General features: G+C 53.8%; 1 protein-coding gene across 1 annotated transcript in view; it reads left to right on the top strand.

Annotated features, from left to right (window-relative positions):
* FAIM2 (Fas apoptotic inhibitory molecule 2) overlaps positions 1-26,374 on the top strand; it is a 35,803-nt gene that overhangs the window by 2,261 nt on the left and 7,168 nt on the right. Inside the window, exons 2-11 of the mRNA XM_054445552.2 lie at positions 463-658; positions 3,704-3,807; positions 4,209-4,273; positions 4,708-4,761; positions 10,680-10,730; positions 11,072-11,111; positions 11,641-11,678; positions 12,235-12,322; positions 12,598-12,693; positions 14,359-14,412. Of these exons, the coding sequence (XP_054301527.1) occupies positions 463-658; positions 3,704-3,807; positions 4,209-4,273; positions 4,708-4,761; positions 10,680-10,730; positions 11,072-11,111; positions 11,641-11,678; positions 12,235-12,322; positions 12,598-12,693; positions 14,359-14,412 (786 nt within the window). The remainder of the gene's footprint in view (positions 1-462; positions 659-3,703; positions 3,808-4,208; positions 4,274-4,707; positions 4,762-10,679; positions 10,731-11,071; positions 11,112-11,640; positions 11,679-12,234; positions 12,323-12,597; positions 12,694-14,358; positions 14,413-26,374) is intronic.

The following is a 26,374-nucleotide window of genomic DNA, read 5'->3' as shown; positions in this document are numbered from 1 at the left end:
TAGCTCTGTGACCTTGGATGAATCGCTCTTCCTCTCTGATCCTCATTCTCCTCATTTTAAAGCAGGGGTCAAAATGCAACTAGCAAGTCTCAGGAAGATTAAATGACATAACCTTTTATTTGTAACAGTCTACTATGTGCCAGGCCCTTTTCTGGAACCATAGAGGCCCTGCCCCTACCCCAGGGACAATGACAGTGACAACCAATGGTGGACACTCCTAAGAATTTTCTCTTTCCTCTGTTCCTATCCCAGCTCCACCGTGTGCCCCAGCTAGCTCTGACCCCTCTGGAGCTTAGTTCTCTTGTCTATAAAATAGAGACATTCTTGTCTGCACTCCTGGCTTCCAAGTGCAGGTAAGGAAGGACCCATGAAAGTTCCAGGAATTGAGGAGTTGGTGAGGAGGAGGAGTTGGAAGGCTCCCTTTCCCTGGTGACTGTCTCTCTCTCTGCCTCTACTCCATAGCTCTCCGTGGCTAACAAGGCCCCTGGGACCGAGGGGCAGCAGCAGGTGCATGGCGAGAAGAAGGAGGCTCCAGCAGTGCCCTCAGCCCCACCCTCCTATGAGGAAGCCACCTCTGGGGAGGGGATGAAGGCAGGGGCCTTTCCCCCAGCCCCCACAGCGGTGCCTCTCCACCCTAGCTGGGCCTATGTGGACCCCAGTAAGTCTTTCAGCTCCTGGAACCTGGAGCATCATGGGGTGGGGGTGGACCCAGAGGGAAAACCTGAGTAGGAGGAAGTTGTCCAGAAAGAGGTACACTGTGTGGTTGTATGAAGCTTGTTGTTAGATGCTTAGGATTTGGAGAACTAGTCTGAGGGTAGGTCAGAGACAACTCCATGAAAACGGAGAGAGATACAATGTCTCATCAGCGTGCTCTCAATAAGGAAGAGGGCATTTTTTTTTTCAACTCACCGTGCTAGAGTAAATGGAGGGGACAGATGAGGGAGAAAAGCTAAGGGCTAGTTAAGATAGAACTCCTAGAAAAAAGAGATACAGAGAAGGAGGGGGCGTATGAGGCTGCCGCTGGCCACAGCCTTCACTGGGCCTGGCCCCTGTGAGTGGGGGTGCAGTGTTTACTCACTGGCTGATCTGAAACCTCAGTGGGGACACGTCTCCATGGAGGCCCCAGGGCTGTTGGGGGATAGGGGTCTGGGGATCCACCTCACCAATCACTCTTCTCATATCTGTTCCCTTCCCCGAGCCCATGCTGGGGCAGGAGGGCATGACGAGGGAGGGAGTGTGGTTTCCAGCCTCAGTGCCCCCACAGCCAGGCACGCTCACCCAGGTGGATGCCAGATTCCTGCAGACCGAGAATCCCAGTGGGTAGGAGCTGCTCTGTTGGGTCAAGCAGCCTGTGGGAGCTTTACCTCGGGGCCAGGAATGTATAGCTTCCCAAAAGCTCTGAAGAAATCCTTCTCAGCCCCTTCGGTCTTCCTCAGCAGCCCCTCCCCCTCCCCCACTTTATCACCCCACCTCCAGCAGGATTCTAGAAGAGATCTCAGAGACAATGCCCCAGACAGAGCCTCTGCTCACAGGGGGTAGCCACCATGGTCTACACCTCCCACTACAAATCCCCTGGGCGCAGACCCCTGAAGACTCACCCCACCGTGACCTACTGGAGGGTCAATGAAGGTCTGGTGTTTGTGGGCGCCCTCCTCCCTGCCCTACACACCCGCTGGCCCACTTTCCCTCTCTTTTTCCCTTCCCTCTGTGGCCTGGCCACCTGGGCTTTGGCAGAGGATGTAGACAGGACACGAGGGAGAAGTGAAGGACAAGAGGGCAAGGGTCTCCAGGCCCCAGGTTTGCAGTGGGTCTACCTCTCTCCCCCTTCCTCATTTCCCATATCCTCGTTGCTAGGACTGCTGTTTTAAGGAATGTTTTCCAAGGAACTGTCGAGGCAGGAAGGCAGCTGTGACAGACATTTACTAAGTGTGTGCCAGGGCACAGAGTTCACGTCTGGGTTTGTTTCGGAGGATGCATTGATTTGCAAGACCTGCTGGGATCTCTGTCCTCAGAGAGCTGACTGTATAGACAAGTGATTGGACAACTACCACACAGTGACACAAACACAGTGACAGACGCCTGGGCACCTTACCTAACCCACCTGACAGTCAGGGAAGGCTTCTTGGAAGAAGCGGTATCCACACTGAGTCCCAAAGGATAGGCATGAGTTAGTCTGGTGAAGAGGCAGGAAAATGAGTGTTTAAGGCTGAAAGAATAGAATGTGCAGGGGCCCACAGGCAAGAGAATACATGGTTGAAAAAATATACTCAGGTTGAGAACATGGTCGGGGGGAGGAATGTATAGCGGGGCTGGAGGGTGCTGCTCAGGGAGGCCGTGGAGGCTTTCTTAAGAAACTCAAACTTCAGTGAAGGGCAGTGGGGAGCCACTGAAGAGCTCAAAGCAGGGCAATACCATGGTCAGCTTTGAAAGACCAAGACAGAGGCTACTGCTGGGGGCAAATGAGATCATGGAAACCTAGTGGGGACAGTGGAGGGACGGAATGAACACACCGGAACACATGGAAATGGCCATGATGAGGGGCACAAGGAAGAGGGTGAGGCAGTGTAGTTCCCACCAGGAGCATAGGCTGTCATTTCACAGACCTGGAGGCTTTCATGTTTATAGTCCCCAGGAGGTGGGTATCACTAACCAGTATCAGAAGAGGCTCAGGGAAGGCCAGTAACTTTATCAGGGTCACACATCTAGTAAGTTCTAGGGGAGGGATCCACCCCTGCGTTTGTTTGACTGTGGAGTCCATGCTCTTCCAAAAGCCTCAGTTCTGGGACTAGGCCTGGAACTGTTATCCTCACCCCCACTTCTTGCCCTTGTCCTGGCTTTTTTTCCCCTCCAGCCCCCCACCCCCTGAAGCCCTGGTTTCCAGCTGGAGTACCAGCAGTCCACCACAGCCAACCAGTCCCCAGCTCCCAGCCCAAGAGACTCAGCACAAGCCAGAGTCAGAGCTGGGCACAGTGGCTCATACCTGTAATCCCAGCACTTTTGGAGGCCAAGGCAGGTGGATTGCTTGAGCTCAGGAGTTCGAGACCAGCCTGGGCAACATGGTGAAACCCCATCCCTACTAAAAATACAAAAAATTAGCCAGGCGTGGTGGTGTGCACCTGTAGTCCCAGCTACTCGGGAGGTTGGGGTGGAAGGATCACCTGAGCCAGGGGAAGTCGAGGCTGCAGTGAGCCATGATCATGCCACTGCACTCTAGCCTGAGTGACAGGAGTGAGACAAAAAAACAAAACAAAACAAAACAAAAACAAAAAGAATGAGCCAGGGTCAGGATCTTTGCTGCTGGGTGGCCCAGAGAGAGTGGCTGGCCCTCTGTGATCCTTGACCACAAGGGAGCCAGAACGTCCAAGGAGGAGGGTGGGGGGAAGAAGATGGGAGATTCACATTCGTATGGCAGAGCTTGGTCCCCGGGGAGCCCCAGCCGGGGTGGAGGGAGAGGTAGGGGATGACAGTTTCTTCCCAGGACTCAGAGCAGGAAAAGTGAGAATTGACCAGGGAGAGAGATCTGGGGATTGGGGTGGAGCCGGGCTGGGCCCGGGCTGGGTGTTTGATAATGGAGCAGGAGAGAAAGACTTCAGGGTCCAGAGAGCCAGGTTGACAAAAAGGCAGCTTTGAGTTGGGGGCTGTTGGGGACAGTAATTCTATGTAGCGGGAACCCTCATGTCCTCCTCCTCCACGTGCCACACAGGCAGTAGCTCCAGCTATGACAACGGTTTCCCCACCGGAGACCATGAGCTCTTCACCACTTTCAGCTGGGATGACCAGAAAGTTCGTCGAGTCTTCGTCAGAAAGGTAATGCCCCTCTCTAGCCCTCTAGGACTGGGAGGCTCAGTGGGGGAGCCCCTGGAGAGGCCCCTGGCCCAACCCTCTGCCTGCAGAAGCCATCCCTGCCCCCTTCTCTTGTGATCCCAGCTGACAGCACCCACTAGGAATTGCTTCCTTAGGTGTCCCTCCAGTGCCCTGTGCTACACCTAAACACACTGTCCCCTCTTTTCTCCCAATGTTGGGGGGTGCGCTTGGCTCTGCAGCATCTTTGCTTTCCTTTCGCCTTGCCCTGGGTTCACTCCAGTGACCCCCCCAAAAGGAGGGTGGGGTGCACAGGATGGGGACCTGGAGAGGTGACTGAGTCACTGCGGGGCTGACAGGTCCCTAACAGGGCCCCCCAAGCTGAGTAGAACCCCTCCCACCCCCAGGTCTATACCATCCTGCTGATTCAGCTGCTGGTGACCTTGGCTGTCGTGGCTCTCTTTACTTTCTGGTGAGTTGGCAGCATGGACCAGCACCTTCCAGGGGTGGCTATGGCCAGGCCTGGAGCCGGGGAACCCATGATCAGACTCCTGCTGGAATGCTGCCTGGAGAGATGCCTGTGGGGCAGTGGGCCTCCTCCTGCTGGGAAAGAGCCTTAGAGAGGGCATCAGGCGAGGGGCCCTCTGTCCAGTGTGGGATGGACCCGGGGTGTCTTCTGGGTGTCTGTGTGGCAGTCCTTCTGATCCGAACCACTAGCTGCATGCCCAGGCACCTGCAGGTCCCAGCCGGCGACTGTGGGCTGGGACTCCCCGAGCCTCCAGGGGCTGCATTCCTTTGGCTTCCTCTCAATTTCTGTGAACTGTGTGGGACAGATGCAGATGCTGAACCAGAAATGGAGACCTAGGGTACATTTTGACTGTCTCTCCCACTCTCTCTTCTCTGCAGTGACCCTGTCAAGGACTATGTCCAGGCCAACCCAGGCTGGTACTGGGCATCCTAGTGAGTATATCTTAGTCCCCAGTCCCCTTCCAGAGAAGGCTTAGTGGCCAAAAGAGGGAATCTCTGTGTCTTTCTTGACCTAATCTGAGCCCATAGCATCCCCCAGCCCCATAGGGACTGTCCTCACAGATCCCCTCCAACCCTGCCCCATTCTGTCGGCTTCAGAGCATGGCCAGAAGCACCTTTCTGGGGCGTTACATCTGATGGGGCACAAAGGAGATAGGGGTAGGTTCTGCTGCCTGCACAAATTGGAAAGGGTTGGGCCAGGGCTGTAGCTGGAGAGACCCAGACCTCGGTCCTAAGAGGAAGTGGGGCTGGAACACTTTGGCCCACACTAATGATAATGTTGCTACTCTTATTAATGTTGTTAGTAATGCTTATGAAATATTAATCATAATAGCTACCACTTAAAGAGTGCTTAATAAGGGCTGGGCATTGTTCTGTGTGCTTGATGTACAGTATTGCATTCGGTCTTCACATCTACTGGGTATGACTACTTCAGAAAATTAAGGTTCAGAGAAATGAGGAATTTGCCCAAGGTCACACAGCAAGTCAGTGGTAGAACTGGGATTCAAACCCAGAATTCAGGTTAAGGCTTGTGCTCTTAATCCACCTACTTGGCAGGCTCCCTGCAGCCCTCGAGCCACTTGGCTCCTGCTTGTCCTATATTCTTTGAGGAACCCGGCCGGTAACTTGGGAGAGGAGGTTTGAATGTGTAGGTGATTCTGATCCTCCTTTCTGGGTAATTAAGGAGTCATCCTGGATATCTCCAGACCAGAACCATCGTGGGGCTCAGAGCAGAACTGCTCTTGCACTCACTGTGAGCCCAGCCCTGTACAGGGCTGCAGGAGAGGAGGCCTCTGCAGGGAAAGTTATGGGGTGGCCCAAGGTAGCATGAACAGATGCAGCATTCAGAGAGGGGAGGAGGGAAGGAGTGAGCCTGTACACGCAGCCCATATCAGGGGCACCCCCCAAAGGATGGGCCATGAAGACTGGAGACAGCGTTCCCGGGAGAGAAGTGCCTTAAGCAAAAGCGTGGGGCGAGAATGCACGTGGCACATTTGGTAAACTGGGACTTCTCTGGCAGAGAGCTGGAAGGCTCCACGCAGGGGAATTCCAAGGCATCTTGGAGAGCAGTGGGGCCTTGTGGGGTCAAGGTTCTGACTGCCTGCCCGAAGAGCTTACACACTGCGGCTGTCCCAAGTCTGTTCCTGGATAGGGCTCTGGTGGGGAGGTGGGCTAAGCCCAGAGCCCCCTGGACCACGTCGAGCCCAGAGTAGCCTCAGAGATGGGCCTAGAGTTCACAGAGGCCCGCCAGAGGCTGATGGTAAGGACCCTAGCCTGGCCTCTGGGGGTTCCAGAGTCTTTCCTAGAGCAGAGGACAGAGGGCCTGTCTGCAGGCAGGCAGGGAGGCATGTGTCTTGGGGAATGGGAGGCACTGTACAGTAAAGCTAATGAGGCCCCAGAGACTACCACTTGGGCCAGCCCCGGTGACATGGGCCAGGCAGGTTGGCATGGCTTCTGGCACGTCAGCATGGCCTGGCAGCTTTGGGCCCCTGAGAACTTGGGAAGGGATTCTTAGGCCCCTCTCTGAGCCTTCTGGAGGAGGGTCTGTGAGACTCTATGCTCTGAGCAGGTGGTTGCAGGGAGACAGCCCAGGAGTGAGTAGGCCCAGGAGGTGGGGGCAGAGTCCACTCCATTGCGGGGATGGGGGGATTGGGAGGGTGGAGTGTGAGAATCTGACCTCTGAATGGTGAGATCTGGAGTCCCTCCTCTTCAACATCTCTGGGCAGAAAACAGAGATGCTCTCTCTGGCTTCTACCAGGGTGGGTGCTGGCAGAAGTGGGAGGTGGGTGTGGACTGGGCGCTTTTCATAGGGTATCCCGAAGTGTGAAAGGTGCTTGGGAGTTTCACCACCGGGATGCTGCCCTTTTCCTCCAGAAAACGTGCCTGGGGTCCTGCCCTGCCCTGCCCTGCCCCCTTCACACCCCTCAGCTCTCTCCATCCTGCCCCCTAAGTCGGCCTCGTGTCTGAGTCCTGGTAGGTCTCACCTCCTGCAACACATCATGTGCTCCCTGAGGACTCCATCCAGGTCTCTTCCTTTTAGAATAACAATAGGAGCATTGAGAGGCAGACAGCTCTTTTTCTGTATGGAGGGCACCGTGCTAAGCACTTTACATGTATTTTTCACTTGATCTTTCAATAGCCCTGCCAGGCAGACACTACTGTTATCCTCATTTAACAGATAAGGAAAGTGAGGCTCAGAGCAGTATAACCAGGGTAGAAATCCAGGTCTTTCTGATGGTGAAACCCATGTACTTACCCTCTGTGCTCTGCTTCCTCCTTTGTCTTAGAGCAGGACAAGCTGGGGGAAGGCATTGTGTTTGGATGCTGGCCTGCACCTGAGCCTTACTTCCCTGTCCTGACATTCTGTAAACAGACTGTGGTTCCTGCCCAGGCCCTGGGGCTGGGGCTCTGATGCATAAATCATTGGTTCTCTCACTCTCTCACTTCTTAAGTGACTCATTCCCTGCCCCCTGGGCTGCCAGCCTCCCCCTCCCCCACCCACAGCCCAGCTTTCTCAAGGCCCTCGTCGCCTCCCTCCATCGGTTCTCACCTTATTGTCTGATTGCGCCCACTGAGCCACCGTGTCTGCGGTGGTAGAAGGCTGGTGGGCCAGGAGAAACCCAGGCAGAGGAGGAAAAGTGTGAGACCAGAGCTGGGTGGAGGTGGGTCAGAGCCTTTCCAGGAAGCTGTCCATCAGCCAGCTTCTAATTATCATAACTCTAGTGGGGAGTCCCACCCCTGTGCCAGGCCCACGCAAAGTGCTTGAACTGTGCTGTCTCATCAGTCCTCCCAACAGTCCAGTGAGTTGGTACCAGTATTTCTGTTTCGCTAAAGTGGAAACTGGGTCTTGGCTATTGTCCAAGGTCACACAACAGTAGTGACAGAGCTGGGATGTGAATGAGGGGTGTCAGGCTCCCAAGCTGTACCATAATCCCAGGGTCTTTGGCCCCTCTGCTCTTCCTCCGGACCCCTTGTCTTGAAAGTTGAAGAGCTATGAACCAGAGAGAAAAGGAGACTGGGCTTTTGCCCTCAGGAAGCTTCCACTCTGGCTGGGGAGATAGAACCCACACCCACATGGACCAGGGTATTATTATTAGGATTATTGCTGAGGTGGCTTACCAATGACTCAAGCGAGGCTAAAAGAGGGCAGGTTCCGAGTGTTTCCTAAATCGGGCAGGATGGCTCTGCTGTCCCGCACTGAGCAGGATGTTCAGCAGCCCCTGGCACCAACTACCAGAAGAGCCCTCCAGTAACTGTGACAACAGTTCCTCATTATTTGAAAACCACTGAAGACCAGGAAAGGGTTAAGTTGAAGGGGTCCTATTCACCAAATCCAATATGCTTGTCTCAACTCCTGCATCTCTTGTTTTGTTTTTTTGGGTTTTTTGTTTTGTTTTGTTTTGCATTTCATCCAGAAATATTTGAAGAGCACCTACCAGGCACCAAGCTGTGGGTCAGATGGTGGGAATAGAAAATTGATTAAGTTGCAGGCTGGCCCCCAGATGCTATACCTGGGTGGGAAGTCAGAGGAGCTGGCCCGAAGGGTGCGGGGGCTCAGGCTTTGGTTGAGGTATGCCTGCGGTGCACAGAGGATGCCCCCCTTTAACCCAGGCCTCAGGTGTCCTTGCCAGTCAGTCCTTTCCAGCAGGAGCAGAGTGTGGCAGGCACGTTTCCAGGGAGCAGAGCAGGTTGTGATGAGAGGGGTGTAGTGGAGGGGCGGAGTGCAGTGAGAGAAGGGCTGGAGGGGTGGGTGGGAATGCATTGTCTGATTGCTCAGACAGGGCATTGCCAGGTCTTTGGGAATTTTATACAGGGAAGTCACATGATTGGATCTGCCTGCAGCATGGAGGGTGGAAGGCAGGTGGACTCCTGCAACAGTCCAAGCCAGAGAGAGAGAGGTGCCCTGACCTCAAAGGGTGGTAGTGGGGTGGAGGGAAGAGGGCAGCTTTGATAACTGCCTGGGTAGGAAGATCAACAAGTCCAGGTGGTTAATTGGGCGTAGCAGAGTGAGAGTTAAGGATGATGCTGAAGTCTCTGATTGGGTGACTTGGAGGATGCATGACATCCTCTGCAGGAGGGAATGCAGGAGACGGAGCAGGGGAGACAGGGAGCTCCCTTCTAACCTGTTGAATATTACTTGTGTCTGAATAGTCATGTCTGCCCAGTAGGCAGTTGGAAATTCGAGTCTAGGGTTGAAAAGGAAAATATAGATCAGAAATATGGGTGAGCAAGTCATGTGGATGAGTGAGCCCACCTAGGAAGAGCGTGGGGGAAGAGCTGGAGAGGACCCCACATCGAGGGAACCAGGCAGACTGAGAGAGACCCTGGAGGGACCGAGGAATGGTGAGGGAGGTAGGAGGGACCCAGGGGTCATGTGGAACCAGGGAAACAATGATAGTGACCAGATGTTGAGAAGCCAGGCAAGATAAGGACTGACAAGTATCCACTGCACTCAATAAGGTCCTGTGATGTGGCAGAGCCAGCTCCTATTGAGTAGTGCCGAGACTGTTTGTTGGGCTGGGAAGATGGAGGAGGGGGCGTGGTGAATGGAGACCACTTTTTCAAGATGCGTGGCTGCAAGAGAGGATGAAGTGGCAGTAGCTGGAGCCAGGGAAGATGTTGTTTAAAGACGGAAAACAGCTGAGGAGGCTTGTGGGGGAGGAGAGGTACCAGTGGCAAGGTTTAAGTCATGGAGATCCACGGGCAATTAAGGGGGTGGGAGGATTGGCCTGCGGCTGGAGGAGGGACAGGAGGGCAAGTAGCACCACACAAATTTGCAGGTGGCAGGCAGGGATCCAAGGGAGCTCATCTCATTTCCAGTCTCTCTGGAGCACCGGAGGCAGACTGTGCGGGAAGAGTGAGGGGGCCTGGGAAGTTTGTGGATGGAGGAGGAAGCTTGAAATTGTGGGTGATGGGTGAGAGAACCGAGGAAGGAGGTGGGGAAATGATGGCAGTGCCATGTTGAAGGTCCACTGGGGGTTGGAAACTATGCATTGGTGGCACCGCTAACCTAGGTAGGCATGGGCAAGCTCCACCCTTGCGTCCCCAGCCATCATCTCCCACCTCCTGGACTGGTCTCTGCCTCCACTATTCAGAAAATCCTCAATCCTCCATCGCTCTCTCTGGATTGCCCTCAAGCTGCCTGCCAGCCTCCCACTGGACGTGGCCACCTGATATAAAAATTCACCTGACAGGTGCCACTTCCTGCTTGTGCCAGGTGCTGACAGGACAGACAAGGGCCCTACCCTTGCTGAGTTTACAATTTAATAGGCTAGACCAACAGTAAAGTAACTAACAAGATCACTCCAGGTAATGATAAGGGCTGAGAAGGGCCTGTGTGGGGCAGTGTGGGGCAGTGGTTATGAGCAGGGACTCTGGAGCCAGAGTGCCTGGGTTCTCATCCTGCTTTTGCAGCGTGGTAGCTGGATGGCCTTGGACAAGTCGCCTGACCTCCCCGTGCCTCAGCAGTAAAGTAAAGATATGAGGATTGCATTCGTTGATACTCATAAAACACTTAAAACTGCCTAGCACATGGAAAATGCTGTATATGGCTTTTAAAATAGCAAGATAGTGTCTGGGGAGGCCACTTTGGATTGGGTGGTCAGGAACAGCTGTCTCATGTGACCCAAGATTCCGTTTCTAGAAGCAGGCTCATCCCATCCTTTTGCTCTCTTTTGGAACTGGACCGCCACCCTGCCCACTGCCACGTTCTAGGATGACTGTGGCCTCCCCATCCTGTCCCGCCTGGCTGCCCTGTGGGTGGGGGTGGCAGAGAGTGGCATAAGCAGGGGGTCTCGGGGGAGGGACCCAGGAGAGGCTGGCTGACTCACCTATCCATCCGTCTCTCACAGTGCTGTGTTCTTTGCAACCTACCTGACCCTGGCTTGCTGTTCTGGACCCAGGTATGCTAATGGCTTGAGGAGGAACTTGTGGGAATATGAGCAGGATCATGACAGTTCTGGCCCCAGCCCTGCCTGCCACCAGTGAGCTGTGCAGCCCTGAGAGGGCCCCATCCCTCTCTGGGCCTCTATCGAGCAGGCGGCCCCTCCCTCCTTTACCTGGTACCTCTGAGGTAGGGAGAAGGGGGATGGAGAAGGGAGCAAATGGGGATGTGGCTGAAGGAAGAGGCTCTGAGGAGTGTGGAGGGGGTTGGTCAGAGACCCCCTCCCTGCAGCAGTGACACAGCTTGGGTCCACTGCCCCCACCCCCTACTCTCTCCTGAACTCTGTGGCTTGCCTTGCAGGAGGCATTTCCCCTGGAACCTGATTCTCCTGACCGTCTTTGTAAGTGATCCAGGGTGTGCTGAGGACAGACACTGAGTGGGGATGGAGGAAGAAGGGAAGCAGGGTGGATTGAGGACCAGGAAGACTGGGCTGGAGATGTCCAATGTGAGGTCCCTGGCGGGGCAGGGGTGTTTTCACCCCACTTCTTCCGCAAACACATTCCATCTTCTCTTTCCAACTGGGCTTAATCTTGCCCGTTCCCCATCCACTGTCTTTTTTCACTGTGAATTTTTTTAAGGGGTTTGCTTGAGGCATCCTAGAGCTATGGTAATGAAGAAGAGTGGAGGGTCTTAGAAGTGGGGAGCAGGGCTGCAGAAGAAAGGAAGGGACAGCTGGCACAGAGACTGAAGCTGGCAGTAGGGACACTCCTTAGCCAGGCCTGACTCCCGAAAGTCAGTGTGTGTGGGGGTGACATAGACAAAGAGTTGAGGGGTACCTGCAAGGGGTGGAGACCTGAGCTGGACCTCGAGGGTGCCTGGGCCCCCGCATCTGAGTTTGGAACATTCCTTTACCCCGCTTCTCCTTTCAGACCCTGTCCATGGCCTACCTCACTGGGATGCTGTCCAGGTAAAGGGAACAGGTGGAAGGAGAGAAGGACCGTAGGCCAGGCTTGGAGCCAGGCACCAGCCACACCCGAGGGGAGCTGCCCCACACACCATCCTTCCTGGGAGCATGTGGATGGGCCCGGGGGCTCAGGCATGCAGGAGGCTTTGGCCTAGGGTCCTCTCCTTGAGCACTCAGCTGGACAGTGACCCCAAGACCTGGCCCGGTGGATAGGGGGTGGGGAGCAAGGTGGCTCCTCCCAAACAGTAGCTTACAAGCCCCCAGACTCATGATCTGCAGTTACTTGTAAACCACCTCCGGGCCCAGCACAAACCCTTCCCCACTCGCACTCCCACCTCATCAAGATCCTTCTAATTTGATTTTGAGTCTAAGCCTGTTGGGAGGGGCAGGGCCCAGCAGAAAGGCTGGGGAGGCAGACAGAGGGATCTGGAGAAAGGGCACCAGATTGGGGCCAGGGATCCCAAGACCAGGTCTTGGCAGAAGAGAGGGGCCTGCTAGGAGGGTGGGGGAGACCAGATGCCCTTCCTGAGAGCTGACCCCTCGGCCTGATGGTCCTCAGCTACTACAACACCACCTCCGTGCTGCTGTGCCTGGGCATCACGGCCCTTGTCTGCCTCTCAGTCACCGTCTTCAGCTTCCAGACCAAGGTCAGCTCTGGGGCCTGCAGGCAGGGACCCCCGGCCTGAGGCTGAGCAGGGGAAGGCAGATGGGGTGGGGGGCTCAGAGCTCGGACCCAGGGCTGGGGAGAGAAGTAAAGGGGGTGAGTTGGGTTTGGGGAGGCCACCTGGTGAGGAGGAGGGGAAGGAATGCCAGGTTCTTGGGGTGAGCACAAGACTGTGGCCTGCTGTATGGGCTCAGCCTGTAGTTGGGGCCCCAGGAAGGTCAGGCCGCTCCTGCAGCTAACCCCATCCTGTCCCCACAGTTCGACTTCACCTCCTGCCAGGGAGTGCTCTTTGTGCTTCTCATGACTCTTTTCTTCAGCGGACTCATCCTGGCCATACTCCTGCCCTTCCAATATGTGAGTCTCTGGGTCCCCCAGCACCCCCAGCAGGCCCCACGGGGAGGGAGGGGCCCCACTGGCCCAAGGTGCCGTTCCCTCCCCTGCCCGCCAGGGAAGGCCAGGAGCCAGGGCCCCACAGCCTGCCATCCTGTGCGGCCCCTCCTGGCACCTGCCACAGGCGTGCTGGCAGTGTAAGCAAACAAGGATGCTTTTCTTGTCAGGCCTGGGTACCTGCCTGGCTCCACAAGCCACATCCGGCTTCACTTTTCCCGTCCTCCTCTGTGGGGTGGAGGTGAGATTGAGGGTAGGGTGTGGAGCATTTAAACCCTGGGCAGGGAAGGGAGTACTGGGGCTCCATGAGGCCCACCCGACCCAGAGGGGCCTTGAGGAAGGGTCTTCTGGGGGCTCCTGGGGGATCAGCCAAGTCCAAAGAGGCAGAATCTAGCTGGCCAGGCAGGCGGGAGGTGGGGCAGTGGGGCTCGGAGTATACCCACGGCCTTAGAGCATCCACCAGCTGGCGGCCAAGTCTTAGCTCTTTTAGAGGTGTCCAGCCTGCCCTGGAGAATCCAGCTGAGACTGCAGGCACCCAGGCCCCTGCATGTGGAGAAGGGGCAGATTGGGGTCATCGCAGGAAGGCCTTGAGATCTGAATCCTGGGAACCCAAGAGATGAGCTGTTGGACCGCTGCTGGGGGCCCAGTGCTTATACCCCTCACCCCCATAGCCACACATGGTACACGGTCCCCCACTGCCCTTTTCTAGCAGGGCTGCGAGCAGTAGTCCTCACTTTCCCCTCCCTACCTCCATCCTGCCCAGCCCCAGCCTCCGGGCACTTGGCGTCCAGTCCAGGACGTCAGGATTGGTGCTGGCATTTCCTTGGCTCTTCCCAGGATCCTGTTGACGAAGGGAGGGGCCAGAGCTGGCCTGGGGGCCCTCTGTGTGTCTAGGATGGGGAGGAGTGTTACAGGAAGGGGCCACAGAACTTCAAAGAACCCTTTATTGACCCAGGTCTGGTTGATGGGATGGCTTTGTTTCCGAGTCTTCCGGAGGAGGGCCCCATGGAGGGCCCTAGTGTGGTGCTTCCAGCAGAGTTCCCCCACAGCTGGCTGCTCCAGACCTGGAGGAAGACCAGGGGGCAGAGGGTGGGGAGGTGCTGTTCCAGCCTGTGCAGGCAAGCGCACCATGCACAGCTGGCAGAGACTCCAGATGCCCCACACATACACCCCTGAGGTCAAGTCTTTGTCCCCTTCTACCTGAGTTCCTTGCCTCCAAGGCAGAGCCCAGGAGTGCCCTGACACAAGGACAGACAGATCCTATGCTGGACAGGGATGAACGCACTCTGGGAGGCGGGAGCAGCCTCAAGCAGTCCCAGGCTAGAGGGAGGACAGGGCCCACCGAGAGTCATCTTCATCTGCCCTGCGCCTAGGGCTGTGTGCTGCAGGAAGAACGACCAGGCTCGGGGGAGTTCTCCCACCAGTCCCACCAGGATCGCTCTTATCCTGGGCCTCACTTCACCCACCCTGGGCACACAAAGAATCAGGGGCCACCGTCAGTCCTGGGGCTCCTTGGGGAGCGCTGGGCAGGGCTACCCCATGTCCTCCATTCTCTAGACCGAGCCCTCCTCCCTGCCCCTCTGACTGCTGCCCCTTCTTGTCGTCCCTAAGCCCATTTTTCCTCTGCCGCAGGTGCCCTGGCTCCATGCAGTCTATGCAGCACTGGGAGCGGGTGTGTTTACATTGGTGAGTGTGGTCTGGCTCCTTGGCAGCCTCCTTCCCAGCATCCTGACCATCACCCCAGTCCCCTTCTCCTCCCATCTTCCTCACAGCCCTCCTCCCTGGATCCTCGGGAGCACCTGCGGGTAGGGCTAGGCTCGGTGCTGCGTTTGTTTGTTTTTTTGTTTGTTTGGGGAATTCTACCTGGTTTCCAGGACAGATCGGCTGACCTGGGCAGGAGGGAAGATTGTAACAGCAGGATGGAAGCTGTAGACAGAGGCAGAGCTGGGAAGAGGCATCCCTTCCTCCAGGGGAGGGGCACAGGTGCTTGCGGGGGGCAGGAGAGTGGGGGTGTCCTGGCCATGTGGACCAAGTTAGTAGTTACCCTCCTAGGGGCAATTGGGGAAGGCTTCTTGGAGCCAGGGAGATTCCAGGTACCCTGAGAGAGAGACTGTTAGATTGAGCACGTTCTTTGCTGCTCTCACGAAACTGAGAATGTTGATGATGATGATTATGGTTAGGATAACAGTAACAGCTAATATTTATTGAACACTTGCTTCCCCTCAGCCAGCTCTCCATAGCATTTAATCGTCATCTTAAGTCTATAAGATAGGTTCTACTATTAATAAATTAAGATGGGGAGGCTGGTCATGGTGGTTCACGCCTGTAATCCAAGCACTTTGGAAGGCTGAGGAGGGCAGATCATGAGGTCAGGAGATCGAGACCATCCTGGCTAACATGGTGAAACCCCGTCTTTACTAAAAATACGAAAAAAAAATTAGCTGGGCGTGGTGGCGGGCGCCTGTCGTCCAGCTACTCGGGAGGCTGAGGCAGGAGAATGGTGTGAACCCGGGAGGCGGAGTTTGCAGTGAGCCGAGATCGCGCCACTACACTCTAGCCTGGGCAACAGAGCGAGACTCCGTCTCAAAAATAATAATAATAATAAATTAATTAATATGGGGAAACTGAAGCTCAGAGATATCAAATAACATGCCCAAAGTCACACAGATGTGAGTCCCCCTTGGGGTCTGAGGCTAAGTGGGGAGTGGCTGGAAGCAGATGCCCAGGAGGCAAGAGAGGACCATGGACAGACACCTGCCTGGAGCTGCCCAACACAGGCCTTCTGCTCAGGTGGGCCCCACGCACCCGAATGCAATCGTGTTTTAGGACCCACCCAGTTGGGCAAGCTTGTGCTGGTGACATCCTCTCGGAAAGGCATTCAAGGTCAACATTTATTGACAATGGAAGCAGTAACCAGACTCTCCCCTCCCTCGCTGGAACGTTCAGCTCAATTCAAGTGGCCAGAGTTGCAGCTTAGTCCAGGTTCCGGAGGCTTGTGGGCGACAGGCTGAGGGGGCTGAAATGGGGGAAGGGATGGGGAGAGAGCTGTGAGCAGAGGTTTTGGGGGCTTTGCAGGGGGATCAAGCCTGAGTGAGGGTGTGGCAGGTTCATTCATGCGTCCTTTCCTCAGGTGTTTATAGAGCACCTACTGTGTGTGATGTGCAGCGCGGCTGCCCAGATGCCTGGTCAGCAGGGAGAGTGCAGTGCGTGGTGCAGAGTAGCACACAGCCAGTATTGTAGAATGAATAAATGACCTCCAGGCTTGGAACTGGAGGGCTGAGATCTAGATGAGAAAACTGAACTCCAGAGAAATGGAATGATTTGTCCATGGTTTCCCGGCAAGATAATGGCTCAATGTGGTCTTGATCAAGACTAAAGTGTCAGCTTATCCCAGGCTACCTAGGACTTTCCCAGTTTCAGCACTGAAAGCCCCACTTCTTGAGGAGCCCCTAAATCCTGGGCAAACTGGGAGCCTGGTCACCAGAAGACACTAACTTTTCTCAGACCCCACACCATGCTCTTCCCTCCAGGCAATACTTCCTAAAGAAAGGTTTCAAAGGATGTGGTGGGGAATCGGACTAGGAGAGAAAAAGGAGGGCCACATTCAGGAGAGCTAGTCCGGGCAACAGCGCCTGGAGGCCCTAGAGGGAGGCATTTGCAGGGGACAGAAGAGGGGTCAAGCCAGGGCAGACAGGCTGGTGATGTTGGAGGCAGTGAGCACCCATGGGGGGCCGGCCGGGGAGTTTACTTGGCTTCCCGTGGATCAGGTTACAGCCAGTGTGTGAACCACCCGAGGAAGCCATGCATGCAAGTAGGGCTGGGTGAATGGTAATCCCTTAAATTTGTTGGATAAGCCGTAGTGTTATTAGAATAATAACAATAGTCCCCATCCTCTGTTCCACCCTTTATGTTTTACAAAGCACTTTCACACCTGTTACCTCCCCGCATCTCAACCACAGTCTGGCCAGGGAGTGGGGGCAGGCAGCCCTGAGGCTGAAAGACTTGCTTTCCACATCCAAAGCCCTGGGTGTTAAGGGGCTGGCACAGAGTCTTTTTTTTTTTGAGACAGAGTCTCACTCTTGTCGCCCAGGCTGGAGTGCAGTGGCGCGATCTTGGCTGACTGCAAGCTCCACCTCCCGGGTTCACGCCATTGTCCTGCCTCAGTCTCCCGAGTAGCTGGGACTACAGGTGCCCACCACCATGCCCTGCTAATTTTTTGTATTTTTAGTAGAGACGAGCTTTCACTGTGTTAGCCAGGATGGTCTCGATCTCCTGACCTCGTGATCCGCCCACCTCAGCCTCCCAAAGTGCTGGGATTACAGGCGTGAGTCACCATGCCTGTGCTGGCACAGAGTCTTATGGCCAGTAACAGGCAGATTGAGGACCAGGACCCAGGTGTCCTGTGCCCAGCCTGGTGCCATTTCCAGTGCCCCTGTGGTTCCCTTCAAAGAAGACACCTTCTGTGGTTCTACTGGCTTGGAATTGGGGAGAGGCTGAGGAGTTCTCTCCAGGAATCTTCCTCTCTCTCTCTCTCCGTCAGTAATCAGTATTGCCCTCTCTAATGTAGTAGTCCCATTAACATAGGAACATGCTGTAATTTCTCCCACCTGAAAATAACCCACAAAACACTCTTGACCCACATCCCCCTTCTCACTCCTGCCCCATTCCCTGCTCCCCATATACAGCAAAATTCCTTTTAAGAGAACCTCCACTCACTTTCTCCAGTGGCTCTCCTCCCTCTCTCCTTCTTCCCTACTCTCCTCACAATTCCTTTCCCTCCCATTCTCTCTCTCTCTCTCTTTTTTTTTTTTTTTTTTGAGACGGAGTCTCGCTGTGTCACCCAGGCTGGAGTGCAGTGGCATGATTTCCACTCACTGCAACCTCTGCCTCCTGGGTTCAAGCGATTCTCCTGCCTCAGCCTCCTGAGTAGCTGGGACTACAGGCATGCACCACCATGCCTGGCTATTTTTTTTTGTATTTTTAGTAGGGATGGGGTCTTGCCATGTTGGCCAGGCTGGTCTTGAACTCCTGACCTCAGATGATCTGCCCGCCTCGGCCTCCCAAAGTGCTGGGATAACAGGCGTGAGCCACGGCGCCCGTCCATTCTTTCTTGAGCCTCTTAAACACACTCTCATCCAGGTCACAGGGACCTCCGTGTAGCTAAATCCGGGACCCAGTCTCAGTCCTCATCTTGCTGGACTCCCAGAAGTATTGGATACAACGGTTCCTTACTTCTCCCACCCGCCCCAAAGCATCTTCTTCCCTTGGTGTCCAGGCCACCACCCGCCCAGGCCTTTCTACAGCATTCTTGATCCTGCAAAAGGCCGACTCTTCGCTTTCTACCCTGCTCCCTCAGGGTCTCAGGCAGCCTCAAAGCTTTGAATGCGATATTTTATGATGATTACTCTAACATTTACATCTCTAGCCTGGATCTGTCTCTTGGATTCTAGACTAGAATTTCCAGTTGCCTAGTGAGGGTCTGCATGAGGAAGTCTCATAGGCACCTCGGACTTCACATGTACAAAACCAAGCTCCTGCCCCTTCCCCTGGATGCCTGCTTTTCCCAAAGCCTTCCCCCATCTTCCTGTCACTCAGGACAAATGCCTTGGTGACACCTTCCACTCCTCCCCTCTCCTCACCCCCTACATCACTCCCCACATCAATGCTGTACCCCCACTCCTATCCAGAGTCTGACAACTTATCTCTGCCCTCATGGCTACTCCTTCTCCCAGCCCCCATAGCCTCCAGCCTGGACTGATTGTTGCCATGGCCTCCTGCAGGCTGCCCCTGTGCCCCGCGTCCGTGCGCAGCACAGCAGCTGGAGTTGTTAGGTCCCCTCGGTCCTCCGTTGAGCATCCCGCAATCGCTTCCCACAGCCTGCAAGCTCTCTGACCTCCCCACTCCCCTCTGCTGTAGCCACGTGTTGCGTGAGCATGGCAGGCTGTCTCCAAACCCAGGGTCTCTGCACCTACCTCTGTCTGTTCTTAGGGTCTGCTCACAGCCCTCTCTTCCATCCTTCAAGTGTGTGCAGCTCTGTCCCTCCCTCTTCCTGCCTACCCTATTTCTCTCTCTCTGTAGCGCATCTCATTCTGACACACTATGTATTTTTCTGATCTGTCTGTCTCATTGTCTGTCTCCCTCCAGCAGAATCTAAGTTCCTTAAGGACAGGGATTGTAGTCTGGCTTGTTCATCACTGCAGCCCCAGTGCCCAGAACAGGGCCTGGTACATAGTAGATACCCAGGAGATGTTTGTGGCATGAACAGATCCCCAAGAGGTGTGGCAGGGGGCAGGGCCAGGCCCACGGAGGTACAATCAGAGCAAGGCAGAGAACGCACAGTCTGTGTGGTTGAATTCAGCACTGCCCATCAGTCTTCTGTGAGTCACAGGGGAGGGGGAACTGCAGTGCCAATTATCTCATTAGGAGATCAACACTCCAAAAGGCCCTGGTTGGGATCATCCTGCAGATTATAGAAACAACAATGGAGAGCATGGGACCAGTTCCCCTGGCTCCATCCCCTGCCCGTGTTCATCTGCAGCTCCCCTGGGGCCCATGGGGTGGGGGAATGTTGATGAGAGGGGCTTCAAGACTCGTTCCCCTGACCTCCTCTCAGTTTCAGGTGGACGAAGGCCCTCAGATGCCCAGCCCTATAACTAAATCCCCTTCCCCTCCCATTAGCTCGAACTCAGAAACATGCTGACCTCGTCCTGACCCTCAGGCCTGCGGACTCTGTGGTCCCCTAGCTCCAGCCTATCCCATAACTGGCACCCAGCACCCCCGGTCTCTCGTCTGCCCATCCTGCCCTCTCCCACCGTAGCCTTTGGGGAATTCTCAGCATAGTGGGGGCCACTCCCAGCCCTGCAGCTGAGCAGAGCTGCACACAGCACACTGCATGCAGGCGTCCCTGCCACGTGTGCCGCCTCAAGGAGACTGTGTGAGAGTAGGGTGAAGAGAAGTGTAGGAGGAGGCCCCAGACCCCCAGGGGGACCCTCCCCTCAACTGAGCTTTGGAAGCGCTGTGAGAATCCAGCTTTGAGAATACAGTTTCTCTCCCAGAAACATCAGCCCCTCCCTTGAGATTCTGCCATCTTTGAGGGCAGGGCCGCCCAGTAGAAGGGGCAGCACCTGAGGGGGTGGCAGGCGAGGCTTCTTAGGGCTCTGGTCCAGCTTTGAGGAACGGGCCCCTCCTAGGCCTCACCCATGTCAGCCTTAGTACATTCTCAGGGAGCCTTGGGTTTTTGGTCTCACCCCTACCCCATATCCCTCACTGGATGCCAGAACCCAAATATGCCAGTAGAAGTGGGTGAGCCAGCTGAACAGCCCTGACCTCAGAGTGGCCGAATCCTCCTATTCCCCCTAGTGCCCTCTCTTTGGGTGCTTTTCTGTAGAAACTCATGGAAAGTCGCACAAGAAGCATGAGGGTCGGGCCGGGCTGGCGTGATGGGGCAGGGAATAAGGTGGGGGCACATGCCTGCAGCTGGCTTCTAGCCGCAGCTGAGACTCCAGGGCCCATGGGACTTGGAGCAGGTTGCCCCGTCTCAGAGTTGGTCCTTCCTTGGGGAAGCTAAGGTCTCTGAGCCCCCTAAATCAGGAGCCCAAGTCCCAGAGTCCTCGGGAAGGAATGAGGCATAGGACATTAGAAATTAGGTGATGGGCCCAGTGGGAATAGACCTCTTCACTTCCTGCCCAGTCTGGCCAATTTGAGGACCTTGGGAGCCACTGACAGTTGCTAAGAAACATCACAGTTGTCATGCTTTAAGGAAGATTAGTGAGAAGCTGAGTGGACAGACCAGAGGCTGGGAGACCAGTTAGGAGGTCACTGCAGTGTCCCAGAGCCAGGGTGGGTGGGGGCAGGGAGACTGTGCATGGTCAGTACTGGATGCTGCAAGCCTAATGGCATTTGGATGAGCAGACCTGGGATAGGAAGATGCTCAGTAGGGATGCTGGACCTCCAGTTCCAATGTTGACCACTGACTATGGAGAGACACACAGCTATCTGTCCTCAGCCTCTGGAAGGAAAGCAGGGCTGAGACCTGGAGCCCTCAGAGCTGGCAGGGACCTGCCTGAGGCAGCTGCTGCTGAAGCTGAGCATGCGCTGAAGCCAAGACAGCACGTCCAGAAAGACACACACACACTTTCACATTCACGCATATACACACATGCACATCCATATACATACACTCACATAAACTCACATATACACACATAGCCACATGCACAAACACATACACATACATACACACTCATATACACACATATACCCACATGCACACACACACACATGCACACATACACACATACACATATACATGCATGCACACACACGGACTCACATGCACACATACACATGCACATATAGACATGCACACACACATGCACTCACAGATACACATGCATATATACACACACACTCACATGCACACACATACACATGCACATATACACATGCACATACACACATGCACATACACACTCATACATATACACACATGCACACACATGCACTCATGCACACAGACACACACATACACATGCACATATACACATGCACATACATACACTCACATGCACACATAGACACACATACACATGCACATATACATACATGCACATACACAAACTCACATGCACACAGACACACACATACACATATACACACATTCACATGCACACACACACAAACGCACATATACACACAGGCACACACATACACTTACATGCACACAAATACACGCATATATACACACATGCATATACACTCACATATACACACTCATGCACACAGACTTACACACGCACATATGCACACATGCACATACACTCACATATACACACATACACTCACATGCACATACACATGCACATATATACAAGTGCACATACACATATGCACACATATATACATGCACATACACACATACACTCATGCACACATATACACATACACACGTACATATACACATATGAACATGCACACACACTCACACACATGCGTGCACGTATACACACATGCACATACACAGTCATAAGCACACAAGCACACACATACACACGCACACACATTCACTCAGAAACACACATGCACATACACAGTCATAAGCACACAGGCACACACATACACACGCACACACATTCACTCAGACACACACATGCACATACACACACATGCACACAGACACACATATACACACATGCACTCACACATATACACACATTCACATGCCCACACATACACACGCACATATACACACATGCACACACACTCACATGCACACAAATACACATATACACGCACATATACACACATGCACATACACCCATATACTCACATATACACATATGCACACATAGACACACATATGCACATACACTTACATATACACACATACGCTCACATGCACATACACACATGCATATATACACACGTGCACACACATACACATATGCACACATATACACATTCACATACACACATACACTCATGCACACTCATGTGCACACATACCCACATGCACTCACATGCACACATAAACACACATGCACACGCACATATACACATGCGCACACACATGCATACATATACACACGCGCACATATGTACACATGCATACATATACACACACGCACATATGTACACATGCATACACTCATACACACATGCACACATATACACACATACATGCACATATACACACATGCACATGCACACATACACATACACTCACATACACACACATACACACACACGCACATATACACACATGCAGATGCATACACTCACATGGACACATATACACACATATACCCACATACACATATACGTATACATTCACACACATGCACACACCTACACACATATATGCACATAGACACACACATATACGCACACTCATACACATATATACACATGCGCACACATACACATACATACACACATACACACATATATATACAGGCACACACATACCCACACGCCTGCGCGCACACACACATACCATGACCAGCCTGGGCCAGACCCACAGCGTCCAAGGGATTTAAGAAAAATACTCCCGTCTACCCCAACCTCTCACCCTGCTTTTCTAGTGGGGATGGCAATATATGCCCTACCTTCCTCACAATTAGAAAAACACTTCGAAAAGTAAAAATGGCCACACAAATCCAAGGCTGAGGCATGACTTTTAGACTTATCTTCATTCCATTCACAGCTTGAGGCCCATTTCCCGCAGTGCATTACGTGAGGCTGAAGGAGCCAGTGAGAACCTGCTCTATTAGGTCTCCCACCCTCTGCCACTGAAACAGTCCCAATGCCTCCCCTGAGGCCTCCCCGACGCCTCACCCAGACAACCTGGAAGTGGCGTGGATTCCTCTGGGCTGGAGTGGGTGGACTAATCAGTGATTGCTCCTTCAGGGGAGAGTGTGCAGACCCCCTCCTGAGGCCTGCCTGTCTCATTCCTGAGGAGCTCATCCCCCAACCCACACCCTGCTCAAACCTGACAGGAGGAGGTGGAGAAGCCCTGGGGTGGGGGACTGAGGGAGGGGAGGCAGAGGCAGCTCCACACCTGCCTGGGGGCAGAAAGGAACTTCTGCTTCCATATCCAGGACTTGGTTCTTCAGAGCAGAGCCAGGAAGAGGCACTGGCACGGCCAGTAGGGGTGTGGGGTGGGGAGGGGGCTCTGCAGCTGGCCAGTGCCCCCCACCAAGTCACATTCAAGGCCTCGCTGCTCCTCTTACCATTCTGTGACCTTGGGCAAAATGACTTGACTGCTCTGTGCCTCACTGGCCTCATCTTTAAAATGGGGCTAACCTGCCTGTCTCACAGGCTGTTGTAATGGATGAATAGGGTAACAAATGAAGGGAAATCAGCCTCCTCACACTTGGCACATGGCAATTCTCAATCAATGACGGCTTTTACTCTTTTTTTTTTTTGAAACGGAGTCTCGCTCTGTTGCCCAGGCTGGAGAGCGGTGGCTCGATCTCGGCTCACTGCAAGCTCCGCCTCCTGGGTTCACGCCATTCTCCTGCCTCAGCCTCTCGAGTAGCTGGGACTACAGGCATGCACCACCATGCCTGGCTAATTTTTTGTATTTTTTTTTTTTAAAGTAGAGACGGGGTTTCCCCATGTTAGCCAGGATGGTCTCGATCTCCTGACCTGGTGATCCGCCCGCCTCGGCCTTCCAAAGTGCTGGGATTACAGGCGTGAGCCACCGCACCCGGCCCAGTTTTTACTCTTACGGTAAATGATAACGTTGTCATTTAGATCACCAGATTTAGCCTGGCTTCAAAATCTGGTGATCTAAATGACAAGGTTATCATTCACTGTAAGTATCAAAGCCCCTTCTCTGCCACATTCTTGCTGTGTGGACTCACCGAGTTATGTAACGTCTTTTTGCTTCAGTTTCCCTATCTGTAAAATGGGGACAAGAACAGTACCTCCCTCATAGGTGGCTGTGACTTTTGGATGCATTCATATATGTAAAGCACTCAGTGCCTGGTGTGTGGTCAATGATCAGTAACTCTTACCTGTTAGTAAGTTATCTGAGGTCTGAGCCAAAATTTGAACCCAGGTCTGTGTGACTCCCCAGCCTATGTTCTTAAGCACTGTATTATACTGGACTCATGCCCTTTCTCGTATGACCACACATGGCTCTTTCATACAAAATATTTTATTCCACTTACTGCCACAGGCTATTGATGCTTACCTTGCCTCCTGGTTCCTTTTTTTTTTTTTTTTTGAGATGGAGTCTCACTCTGTCGCCCAGGCTGGAGTGCAGTGGTGTGATCTTGGCTCACTGGAACCTCCACTTCCCGGGTTCAAACGATTCTCCTCCCTCAGCCTCCCAAGTAGCTGGGATTACAGGTGCCCACCACCACGCCCGGCTAACTTTTGTATTTTTAATACAGACGGGGTTTCATCATGTTGGCCAGGCTGGTCTCGAACTCCTGACCTCAGGCGATCCACCCACCTTGGCCTCCCAAAGTGCTGGGATTACCGGTGTGAACCTTCGCACCTGGCCCACTTTTTAAAAAGTTGATAGATAATCGTGTGTCATTAATACACTTTCATACACTACCCCCCTTTCATCCTGGGCCAGGCTTTCTGATTCGAATGCCTGCCAGACCCTGTTCCTTTGGTGGCCGTCCTGGGGGTGCAAGTGTTGTCTGTGCCATCTAAATTTTTGACACCCAGGTCAATGGAGAGAAGTATCTTCTATAGGTATCAGGCAAGAAATGGGCCCCAGATCTCCACTCAGTGGTCTGTCTTCACTCCCTCACCCCCTCACCCTCTCCTTCAGCCCAGTCGGCGCACCTGGACATATGGCTGGTAGTCTCTTCTCCAGAGACTCCCCAAAGCCCAAGCTCACCCTCTAGCTGTCCCTGGGCTGGGTGATGCGGGCAAGTCACTTACACTGTCTCTGCCTCAGTGTCCTCAGCAAATGATGGAGCTGATAGTGCGACACCTGCCGCAGAGGCTTATCGTGAGAATTCAGTGAAAGAGTTCACGAACTCTTCTTTTATGCTATTTTAACCCTTCTATTTTAAACTTCTAATTATATAATATGTGAATACATTTATTCACATATTTCACTTTTGGAAAATCTTAAATATAGAAAAAAGCAAATGTCACTTTGATCGTGTCCCTCACTGCTTTCCCCAGCAGGAACCATGAATTATCTCTCCTTCCAGACCTTTCTTTATGCATTTCATAGATATTTGCTATGTGCGCTCCTCTGACATGTATAGTTTTATGGGATCATACGATATAGATTTTTCACAACTTGCTTTTTTCTCACAGTAGCGTCTGTCACAGATGTTTCCACCTCAGCACTGCTGCCCAGAGTTTATTTAACCACCCCCGTGTTGGTAGAGTTTGGGTTGTTTCAGCATATCACTGTTAGAACCAATGCTGCAAACAACAGCCTGGGGGTTGCCTCCACGCGCCCTCACACTGGCATTTTTGCAGGACAGACACAGTCCACGTGTCACTGTTTATGCTGATTCAACACATTGCAACCCCAGCTTTTTGTATTCAGTGCCTGCCTGCGGGTGGCTCTAAGCTAGCCTTTCCATGGCATGCACTGCCCAGACCCCCTCAGCGTCACCTCTGGGGCCACATTCAGGGAGGACAACAGACATAAGCCTGGGCCCCAGATACGGCAGGGTCAGGCCAAATGTGTGGCTGGGGGCCCTGGCTAGGTTTAGCACTGGCCAGTAAAGTGAGGCGGGGAAGTTTGCCTTTGGCGCCTGTGCCCTCTGCACATGCTCCTTCCCTCCCTGCAAGCCCACTCCTCCCCTATCTCCACCAGTGTAGGAGACGGCACTCGATAAGCAGCCATCAGCAAGTCACTCAGCTCTCAGACTCCTTTCCTCATGTGTAAGACCATGAGAACGCCCACCTCCCAGGGCAAATGGGGAGAGGGAGATGAGATCAAGTGTTGGTCTGGGGAAGGACTCTTCAGATGTAAGTTAATAGCGTCCTTGTCCTGGGGGACCTCCTGCCCCATCCCACGTGCTCCTCCTGCAGAGTCTCCTGTTCAGCTGGCCACTAACTCAAGTACCTGCCCTCCTTTTAGGGGTTTGCAGTCAATTTGGTTGCTAGCTCTCAGCCAAGATCCTAGCTACCCACTAAGATGTTAACTATAACCAAGATC

Source organism: Pongo pygmaeus, chromosome 10 (genome assembly GCF_028885625.2).
Source record: "Pongo pygmaeus isolate AG05252 chromosome 10, NHGRI_mPonPyg2-v2.0_pri, whole genome shotgun sequence".
NCBI classification, from domain to species: domain Eukaryota; kingdom Metazoa; phylum Chordata; class Mammalia; order Primates; family Hominidae; genus Pongo; species Pongo pygmaeus.
This window is presented reverse-complemented; position numbering and strand designations above follow the sequence as displayed.